General features: G+C 37.3%; 1 protein-coding gene across 1 annotated transcript in view; it reads right to left on the bottom strand.

Moving 5' to 3' along the window:
• Positions 1-6,311: 6,311 nt before the first annotated feature.
• The window catches only part of LOTGIDRAFT_165405 (hypothetical protein), a gene marked incomplete at both ends in the record, with an annotated part of 15,594 nt that continues 10,378 nt past the window's right edge, over positions 6,312-11,527 (bottom strand). The window contains 2 exons of the mRNA XM_009062420.1: positions 6,312-6,440; positions 6,806-6,978. Coding sequence (XP_009060668.1) covers positions 6,312-6,440; positions 6,806-6,978 — 302 coding nt within the window. The remainder of the gene's footprint in view (positions 6,441-6,805; positions 6,979-11,527) is intronic.

An 11,527-nucleotide genomic window follows, 5' to 3' on the forward strand; every position in this document is an offset into this window, starting at 1 on the left:
GCAATCCTTGTTGTCATGCCCAGACTGACCGCAACGCGCACATCGAATCGAACTCTTACAAGTTCGAGTTCCATGCCCGAAGCGTTGACAGTTGTAACATCTGAGAGGATTTGGTATATACGGCGATACTTTGATATTAAGGTAGCCTACTTTGATTTCAGATGGTAAATCAGGTCGGTTGAATAAAAGAATAAAGGTGTTGGTAGGAATTAATTGGCCGTCACGACGGATGGATATTCTATCAACGTTCGTGACTCCAATATCTTTTAACTCCTTATTCATTTCCTCAGCAGAACATCCATTGAGGTTTGGATGTCGAATGACCCCTTTGGAAGAGTTCAGAGAGGAATGATGTGAAACTTTTATCGGTATGTTTGCCAAAGTGACCGATTTAAGCAAGAGTTCAGAATGAATTCTGCGAGCACATTCAACCAACAAGGAGCCGTTACGCAGTTTTTTCGTAGATTTGGGCTCACTTGCAGGACCTGTCAATCCTTTTGCGATTGCAAATGACGATAAGGATGATAAAGACCTCTCAGGGTCACTACTGTCAATGACAAGGAACCGAGGCCATGACTCGTCTAAATTAGACGCATCAGTAAATTCAGCCTCGGTTAACCGGCGCTTACGCTCTTTTGTGTTTTTTTAGTTTGTGTAGCCATGAAGAAAAAAGAAGAATTCATCTCCCCGACCACCTAGGACCACGACATCCGCGCGGGCTTTACGCGGGACTCCAGCGCCGGCGCCCTAGGGGTAATCGGGAGATATACTTAGACAAAAAAATAGAATAAAAGTTCTGGGTGGAGCAAATAAATTCCGAACTTTTATTTTTATTTTTTTACCCAATTGACCCAAGCCGCTGCTTCTGAGTCAGTGAAATGATTTGGAAGAAAAAAGATACTAACTATTACAAGAAAGTTGAATCTGTTCTGACCACGACTCATAGGCTCAACACGACAAGCCGATTGACTAGTGTGGGCCACACTAGCCACCCGTCTAGGAATTCCCTGGCCCAAAGTGATGTATTGGGAAGTATGTTACCCTCAGCCACCAGGTGTCCATTCAAAACCGACACGGGTCTCACCTCACGGCAAACGAGGAGCCCCAATTCAGTCGCCTCTTACGACACGCAATGGGGGGCGGTGGACCTATTCCTAACCACGGGCCACTAGGGGGTATATAATTGTGAAGCTAGATGTGATAGGAATATTTATATGGAATAATGTATGTGAAAAATAGTCTTTTCTCTCACAAAGTGTATGTTAAAAGTCTGTAAAAGTAATTAAAAATTGCTGCTTCTTTGGTACCAGTCACAAGAGACTATATACTTCCTTATAACACTCTTATAGAAGTAGTAAGTACAGAATCAACTGGCACTATAAAGACTCTGTCAAACATAATGCCTACACTTGAAACACAGACCAATGTCTAAAGAAGCAAATCTTACAAAGACAAAGTTAACACCAACAAAACCAGAGGAAATATTTTACAGAAATTTAAGTGCCAACAGTGATTTAAATGTGAAAAATAGAAAATTCAAAAGACACACTAGACAGAACAACCTCCATAACAATCAAAGTGTGGCTCGGAACAAAGTATTACACCCTTAATCTATACACGACAAAATGTAGTGGGCTCATAAATGGACATGGGAAAAGCATATTCATGTCAGAGCACTTCCCCACAATTTTAGCTCTTACATATGCGGCGGATACGGAATCTCTAAATTTTAAATTAAGGCAGTCCTTTCAACCTATTGTTGATAATTCAGCCACTACATCTTCAAGCAGTTCCACAACCTTCAATACGTCAGAGATTGTACCAAACAATATACTTATTTGTGCTGAACAAGTTTTGCACATGGACATTGAAAGTGCACAATTTTCGGATGAAGATTCTTGGTCAACATCTTGTGAAAGTGGACAGATTATCAACATCTCAGAAGGAAAGACAAGAAATAAAAACCCATCCAAACCCAAAACGTTGCCAAAACAAAAGAAAACAACTAAAGGAAAATCTTTGATGCATAACAGCTCCCCCAACTGTGATATCTCTGGCCAGGTGGAAGCACTAAACACTTTACAAAACATGGTGAAAACACTGACATGCGAAAAGGCAGAATTAATGCGAACTCTTTTTGCTTATCTGATATATCCGACAATGCCGAGCAACTAAAATTCTTAAAGCAAGAATTGATATCTTTAAGAGACAACTTTAATACACCACGTAAAGTCCACAGACCAAAACAAATGAAATGAAATGTATTAAGGAGCATCAGCACCAAACGGGCTATATAGCTCCAGAATACGTTACAATAAAATAAAAAAAAAACTAAAACAATAAAACACCTATCAATATCACATAAAGGTCACATAGTGACAACAAAAAAAGACGATAAAAACCATATCACAGAAAAAGTCATTTAATGACAACAACAAAAAAACACTAAAAACAATATCACAGGTAATACACCACATGGTGGTATTAAAAACAAACAAAATATTTAAAACAAACAATGACTAATCTATTTAAAATTTAAAATAAAGACCTGCTTGTTTTAAAAAAGCCACTACCTTCTCATAAAGAGAATGTTGCGCAAAAAGCTGAAATAAAGAAACAGCAAGGTAGTGCTGTGATCTTATAGGTTTGAGATGCTTACACTCAATCAGAATGTGTTTCACTGTCAGGCAGATCTGGCAGTGCTCACAGACTGGTTGAGGCTCTCGCTTGAGCAAATAACAGTTGGTGAGGTGAGTATGTCCAAGACGAGAGCGAAGACCAAAACAAAGAAAAACCCAAAGAAATGGAACCATTCAACTATAAATAAGACACCTATATATGCTCAACTGATTCAGATTCCGATTCATGTGAAGTCACAGTTTAAGAAAGAATTAGCCAATCGTCAATCAAAACCAGCAACCGATGCCATGACACAATTCCAAAATTCAAACCTTCCATTTTAAAAACGAAAGCCAATGAGGGCTGTTCTCATAATATCCAGACCTCTCATGTGCCAGACATTCCCACGTATGAGTCTACATTGCACCCTAAAATATTTCCACCAGAAATACTCCATCCCCAAATTCAATGTATCGGAAACCAACCCTCAATTGAACAACAACCATCACATTTCTTCTGAAGTTGAACCTATTGGTGCCTGGATTGACAAGCTGGTACCCGGCCAAGAAACTTTAGTTGGTAAAGAAAACTTGCTGACCTAAACCCGTATGGAATTAGGTCAGAGGTCAAGAAGCCAATTAAATCTACAAATACCAATATTCAAGATCACAACGCTCAATACAGGTGTTTTCAAGTCCATCAACAGTCCGAAAAGGCCATGTCCTCTTTGTAAGCAAAAGCTCTTCATCGATAAAACTGTCCCAGACCAAGTTACAAAAGAGAATTCATTCTGCTTTAACGGTCTGACACCCAACCACAGGACAGAAAACTGTTCATCTATAACATGTAAAGAATACGAGAAGAGACATCATACCCTACTTCATAAACCGCAACAGGATGCAATCGAAGCTACGAATAAGAAAGTGGAGACGTCTGGGACAACTGTATATTTTCAGCTGGTGTCTGTGGTGGTAGTTGGAAAAAAAATGGTAGAAGAATACAAACTTTCGGAATCCTCACACGGCTATTGAGATATCCATGATTGAATAATCTTGAAGACCTTGGTCTTAAAGAGAAAAAGCACAACCTTCATCTGAAAACTAATACTGCCAACTCAACACGACAGTCGTCCAAGGTCACGTTCAAAGTCCATCCAACACATGGATTTGATCCTAAAGCCCTCACAGTGAGTGAGGCATGGACAGTAAGTCAGACGCCTGTCATTGTCCTAGCCATGGTCCACGAATCCTGGGGTCATATAAAAGACCTGAATATGCCAAATATTGACCCATCTCAGGTCAAACTGCTAATTGGAATGAATGTTCCTGAAGCTCGTTGACAGATTGAATTACAACAAGGACGTCCAGATGAACCCATAGCTGTAAAGACCGGGTTTGGGTTGTCTCATGGGAGTTACAACAAAGACTGGGTAATCAACATGGAAGTACAGGCCGGAGTAAAATTCTGGTCAACGGAATCTTTCGGCACGCTTTATCAACATGAACTTCCCACATCAGTAGAAGATACAAAATCCAGACAAATTCTTGACAGCTCAACTAAGTTTATTGATGGGAAATACGAAGTACTTATGCTTACTAAATTCAGCTTCACATCCAACAATAAACAGGGTGCAGACCGGAGAAAAAGCTTAAGCGACCTGACAACGAGGAATTTAAATGCCTTTACCAGGATACCATGAAAGAGTATATCTTCAAAGGATATTCACACAAAAAAAATCAACTGAGCCCATTAACCCATCAACTCGAACAAACATTTACAAAAAACACTAAAAAAAATATCACAGGCAATACACAGAATAACCTTTTCAAATGAAATGCATTAAGGAGCATCAGAACCAAACGGGCTATATAGCTCCAGATAACGATAGAATAATGAAAACTAAAACAATAAAACACCTATCAATATCACAGAAAACAAGACGATACAAACCATATCACAGGAAAAGTCAGTTAATGACTGAAAAACAATATCACAGGTAATACACCACATAGTGGTATTAAAAACAAACAAAATATTTAAAACAAACAATATCTAATCTATTTAAATAAATAAAGACCTGTTTTTTAAAAAAAAAACCACAATCTTCTCATAAAGAGAAGGTGGTGCAAACAAATGGTGAAAAGATCCAGCACGGTAGTGCTAAGATCTTATAGGTTTTAGATGTTTGCACTCAATCAGAATGTGCTTCACTGTCAGGCGAAGCTGGCAGTGCTCACAGACTTGGTGAGGCTCTCGCAAATAGCAGTTGGTGAGATATGTATGACCAAGTCGAGAGCGACACAAAACAACTTCATTCCTCCTGTTGGCACAATAGGAGGAGGGCCAGTCTCCTAAGAGAGGCTTGATGGCATGATGTTTGTTTGCGCCTGTAGCATCCTATCTTTGCTGACATCGTTGTTGAATAAAAACCCTTATAACCGACTTAAGTCGGGATAAGGTAAAGAAAATGAGGAGACAGGCAGTGACAAGGCAGCTGTAGCCGCCGCATCTGCCATATCATTCCCCCGTACATCCATGTGACTGAGGTGCCAACAAAGGACAATGTCCTTTTTTGGCCCAGGGAGCTTGTATATATCCCCGATTATTGGGTGTACAAGCTGGTTGTTATTAATAACTTAATGCGGACAGAGAACAATATAATACATTTTTTTAATGATGCAAAGAACCTGTTCAAAGAGTTCTTAAAAACCAGTAGTGATAGACTGTCCCAGGTGGATACAGTTAATGGTGCTATTGCTCATTCTGTGTTCCTAGTTTTCGGGGAGTTTGATTCTCTTTTACATGCCTCGGATGGTACCAGTACTTCATTTAGAAATTGGAGAATGAAATGAATGGAATTTTACAAATTTTACAGATTTAGAAATTGGAAACAACGGTCTCGAACTGTTGGATAGAAAGTCAAAAGTGTATTAAGAAATACCGATTTGATTAATATTTGCAAAGGCATAATATTGTTATTTTTGACACTTAGTGTTACTTCGGTTGGTTTCGCGATTTGAAAACAATTGAAAGTAAATACATCACGATTGTCGGATACAGGCTTATCCATTAATCCAAGTATGACATACAGGCCATTTTCGAAGGGGGTATCACTCCCTTCTTTTGCTCGTACTGTTTTCTTTTATTTGGCCGCCATTCGGCCCACAGACAAACAAGCTCCCAGAGAGACCCATCACTAGAAAGGCCCTTTCCGTGGGCATCTTTCTAGGCCAGCGGGCCACCCACTGCACAACACCGTGAGGTCAGTGTACATGATGTGAGCATGTGGTTCCTGGACATATCATTTTGTACACCTTCAAAATGTCTCCAGAAATAAAAAGTTTGTGTGAAATTGGCTAACAAATGAAAGCTAAATGACATAGTTATACATACAAAAATGTAAAGTCTTGCAATAACTTTGTTTCACAATGATCTTACGAGATTTTGTTTCACAATATCCCCAGTCAGAGACACAATAGGTTATATCATATCTGTGGCCCAATGCATGAACCCAATAAGCCACAAATTTGTGAGAAAGAGGAAATTGAATTTAAACATATCATTTTCTGATATGCATGTTATTGAGAATTTTTAGCACCCCTTTCTTGCAAGACACCTGTAAGTGTGCGGGACTTGGAACTGTAGCCTGTAGACCTAAGTGACTACGATATCTGGGTAACCTGTCAAGAAAGTCAATGACATATTGACGGCCTGCTTCCATGTTTCCAACGTTTATCTTCACCAGGCGTTCCATGAAGCGTAATGGCATCACATACATAGTTGATTCTGGCAATTGATACACCAAGTATGATCGCTAACCCCTGTTTACACACAGGAACAATTTCAGAACGGACATGAACTGAATATTCAAATGTCACTTTACGTTTACTCTTAGGGCTAGCATAGCGTCTCTGTGGTTTGGTGCATTTGATGCAGTTTCCCAGAAAAGTCTCTGAGCTGTAAGATTCGGAAGGTCTTAAAAGTTCTTACGTATCAATGCCCATGAACAGGCATCAACGTTGACAAAACAGTGTTTGCGACAATTACAAGGCTGACCTTCTTTCAGTGCCTACATATTCTTCACCAGGCAGACGTTTCATGGCCTTCATATTTCTTTTCCAAGATGACGGATCACGCTTACGACGACGACGACCCCTTTTCATGTCCGTTACGTCACCCTTTTCACCTTCATCATAAGTATTGTATCATGACAGGAGGTCTGTATTGGCTTTTCAGTTGCTGTAACATTGTCAGTATCATAAATAATCGTGCCATCAGTGTCACTTGCAGCTGTGTCTGATTCAGAAGGTTTCCAACTGTCTGAAACTGTAGCATCATCAACGTCATCATCATCGGTATCTGTAACAAGAAAAAGAAAAGTGTATTTCCGATCATGAACCTGATATTCCCACTTCAACAACATTTCTACTCGGGGCATTAATTCCGTATTAGTAGATATATTTTTATCTTTTGAATGTCTCAAAGATTCACATTCCAGCAATAATTACCATTTACACATATTAATGTAGTCAGGGTTCTTCCAAACATAAGCTTGTGCAACACAGCACCATGTGACAGAATCATTGGTCTATTTCCAAAAGTTTATTCATTTCTGGGTCTCCGGTTTCATTTGGAAGTGCACGTGATATATGTTGATCGACACTTGTTCGTCTGAATCAATGTCCAATTTTGGTGCGTCAGCAATGTATACAATACCATGTAAATGAATAGCTCCTCTACTTTGAATTTCTGATCGAAAAAAATAACCCACAACTTTACCGATCACATTCAAATCTAGTAGTATTGTTTTAAGAAACCATTTAAATCTTTCATCAAAAAGCCTTGTTATGGTCACTGGATTCGTTCTCAATAATTCAGCTTTTGTAACCATTTCAAATCTTTAACCTGTACATTAGAACCTTGTTGTCGTAGTATAGTAGTAGTTAAAAATGATTCAAACCTTAGTTCTGAAAATGAAAAAGACAAGGAAAATGTTGGTATACCAAGTTGCCTAATCATAGCAAATAAGTCTTTTTGCGTTGCTTGCCAAAATGCTGGACTTCCTGTGCATTTTTTCATCAAAGTAAATATTATATCTGATCGTATTATATTCTGTAATGGTTCATCATGAGTTAACGTATCTGCCGTGATTAAATTACCTCCCATATTAAAGCAATTAATGTGCCTGATAAGATCTGATGAAGTTCATAAATATATTGAGCATAGAATAAATATTCTGTACAGGCTGCAGAACGCTTATCAGCTGACATCAATCGATTTTTTAAATATTTTCCTAGTGTAATGCGTATATCACGATTTTCGGAAAATGTGTTTTTGCCTTTTCGAAAGAGATAAGGAAAGGTACATGCTTCGTTTGTTTTATCCATTAAAATTCTTACTGGTCTATTATTTTCAGCTGGAGATATAGAAACTATTTTATCAGCATTATTTAAAATGTTTGTAAATACATCAACAGGTTGTAAGCAAGAGCTTCCATTTGTATCACATGTATATCTTCCAATGTTTTCATCCACTAAGTCCAAATCTGATACTGTAGCATTAGAAGTTGTATCAAGTTATCGAGTACAGATAAATTATGATCATGTTCTTCTATCCATTCTTTAATCAAAATAACACCGAAATAATGATTATTATTGTGTTTTTTGTAATTATTTGGAATTGGTAATGTCTTTTATGAGACAATTTCTTCTTTAATTTCACTCTAATTATTTCATCATTATCTTTGCATCTTGGTAAAACATTTGTCATTTGAGTTAGGTTCGAGGGAACACAGACAGTTCCTCCAGTTTTTGATCATTTTGTGGGGAAGCTTGAATCATTTCAAGAAAAACTATATTTTTAGCTATTAAATGTTTCTCTAATTGATTCAAGCAATTCAGCTCATCAGGTATTACTCCAGGATCCATGTTGTTAACAACAGACCCTGCTGGTATTTTACCGTGTACAATTTTTCTATCGCATGTAAAACATATCCATAGAGATTTATAATTATCAGAATAAGAGCACCTGTCTTGGCATTGGTTAGTGCACTCATGAAGGTACGTCTTGGTTATACATTTTTTAGCTGCCATTTGAATTCTCTTGGACTTTTGCCCATATAATTCCTCGTTACATTCTTTAACTTGATTCTTAAATAATAATCGGTTGCAAACACAGCATACATAGATCGGTCCTTCGGAAATGTCCTTCTTAAATTTTTCTAAAGCATTTCTTCTTTTTTCGAATTTTGTTGGATTCCTTTAACATAGTTCTGTACGTAAGGTCTACCTTATATTTATGAATACCCCTTTGTTTTGCTATTTTCCTAAATGTAATATCTCTTCGATATTTACGTTGTAATTTTGCTTTATATATTTCTTTGTACTTTTCTTTTTATTCAATTTCGTCTTTAATTCATGTAAATACCTTTGTTTAAGTTTCAGTTTGAATTCATTTGCATATTTGCATTTTAGCTTTTTCACTAATTCTTTTATATATTTTGTTGTAATTCATTCAGATATTTCTGTTTTAGTTTTCCTTTTACGTAGTCGAAATTTTAAATACGATATGTATTTTTGTTTCAGTTGATACTTAAATCTAATTTGATATTTCTCTTGAAGCTTCTTATCTGTCTTATGTAGCCTATATAATTGTTTTCTCTTTTTTTTTTAGATAATTAATTTGTTTCATTCTTCTGCCTCCATAATAATAATTACTTCCTGCCTTTCTCTGTATTTTTTTTGTGTTCAAATTGAATCTCACTGTTTCTACGTGACCAAATATGACCTCTGCGTTTCTTTTTCTGACCTTTTGTGGTAGGTGTTCAAGATTGTATTGTTTTTGTCAATATCTATTTGATTATAATTCCCAACATTATTACACCTTTGAACATTTTTAACAACTTCATAATGATTACCGTCTTTGTGGTTTAGATAGCTTCTGGTTTATATTTAATAGTTGTTTGCAAAACAGGCATCTTTAGCCATTTCTTATCAGAAAATGTATAAATGCCCGTTTGCAAGAGATCTACAGCTGCAAATATTTCCTTTTCAGTGCTCCATGTTCCTAGTTTGATTATTTTTGATTTTCAGATATAATCAGAAACAGAAGCACATCTTCGTGGTAGTACATAATGTTGATTGTTTGATCTCATGTATTCTACAATAGCTATACTTATTATACCATGAAATTCTTCACTACCAGTTAAAGAATATGATATACTTCCAAAGAAACAATTACCGTCACCTTTGATAGATACAAATTGAGTTGGCTTCATTAAAGTATATTTTTCCATTCGCAGATATGAATGTGTGTCAGTAGCTGATAATTGGAATAGTTTACATAACTGTACTCTTTCGCTGTGTACATCAGGAACGTATAGAAAAATTTGGTTTGTGCACATTAGGCTTTTAAACCTAAAAAGACATTAGCAAAGAAAGACAAAACATGTTATTCTTTTGATAACAAAACTTCATTCATATCCTACAAATACGTTTCAACTTATAACTTATGTACAGATCAACACATTTCAACAGTGTTTCACAACTTTCGATCCATACCTCCACAACCCTTCCACCATGAAATTGAAGGAAGCAGTTCGAACCCATAACACACAAGTATGCCTTGTATTGTGTACACATGAATCTGGTGCGATTTTTGCAACCAGTAATTTTACATCTCTGGGCCAATTTTGAGTCTGATTGCATTGGCCAATGATCATGTCGGTCAAGGCGTTTGGAATTGGGATTGTCTCTCATAGAATGAGAAACCCCAGGATGTACCTTCACAGGTGCGACATCTTCAAGCAAATCAACCTCAAAAACACGCCCCCTTATCAAACTTGCTGCAATCTCAGTTGTGAATTCTACAAGGTTAATTTCACCGCCTACGCTTTTGTACAATAACCAAGCGTTTGCTGTCCTCAAGTTCAGCAGTTGGAAAGCAATACGCAAATGCCATTTGCGAGATCTGCATTTTGTTTTATAGAAACTAAGACACATATCTGCTTTTTCCATGAACATATTGTATGTAGAAATCATGACTGGTCTAGGAATTGGAAGTTTTTCTGTTGTACTTTGTCTGCGTATATCTGTTGGCTCTAGCCACTGATAATTGCTCATGGCAAGAACACGCTTATTGTCATACCATCCACATGAAGCAACTTAACCATCTATATTGGTTGCCATGTCATACGCCCAACAACCATCTCTCTTCAATTCTGTTTCTGACTTCAATGGACATTTTCTGGACATGTTTTGGATTGAGTGTACTCGTTGAAAATATACCCTTTTCCCTCAAATAAACATGCAACTCAGGTGTGGCAAAAAGGTTATCAAAATATAGCTTATGCTTATTTGGGGCAAGGGGTTGCAATGGCCTGAGAATAACTTCCCCATTTTTCGTGATTCCTGGCAAGTTATACTCTATGCTTCGGGGACTCCCACATATTTCTAGATCATAAACATAACCAAAAACCACAGCACGTGACCACATTGTATAGCCCCATTTTACAGGTTATTTCGGCATGTACACCTTCAGGCCATGGTGACCCTTGAAGGCGATCATCATTTCATCAACACTTTGATATGTTTCAGGTAGTGCGGCCTCCTTGAATCTTCTTGTAATATGGTCTGCAAAAGGTTGAATTTTCTGTGTTTTAGAAAACCCATCCTCTCCTGGTTTCTTCAGTTTGTTATTGTCAAAAAAATGCATGGTTCTCAGTATGTCATCATACGGCGGTTAGGCAACTTGACTATGCCCATATATTGCACGATACCGAAAACGGTTGATATTCCGGCTACAGATAATTTTTTATCTTGCGGACACCAGTTTCGTTGTTGCGCCATATGTTGTAACTGTTAGTCTCATTCTGGACAAATCTACCATTTCGGTATCAACAAATAGCTTG

This window comes from Lottia gigantea (assembly GCF_000327385.1).
Source record: "Lottia gigantea unplaced genomic scaffold LOTGIsca_51, whole genome shotgun sequence".
NCBI lineage: Eukaryota > Metazoa > Mollusca > Gastropoda > Lottiidae > Lottia > Lottia gigantea.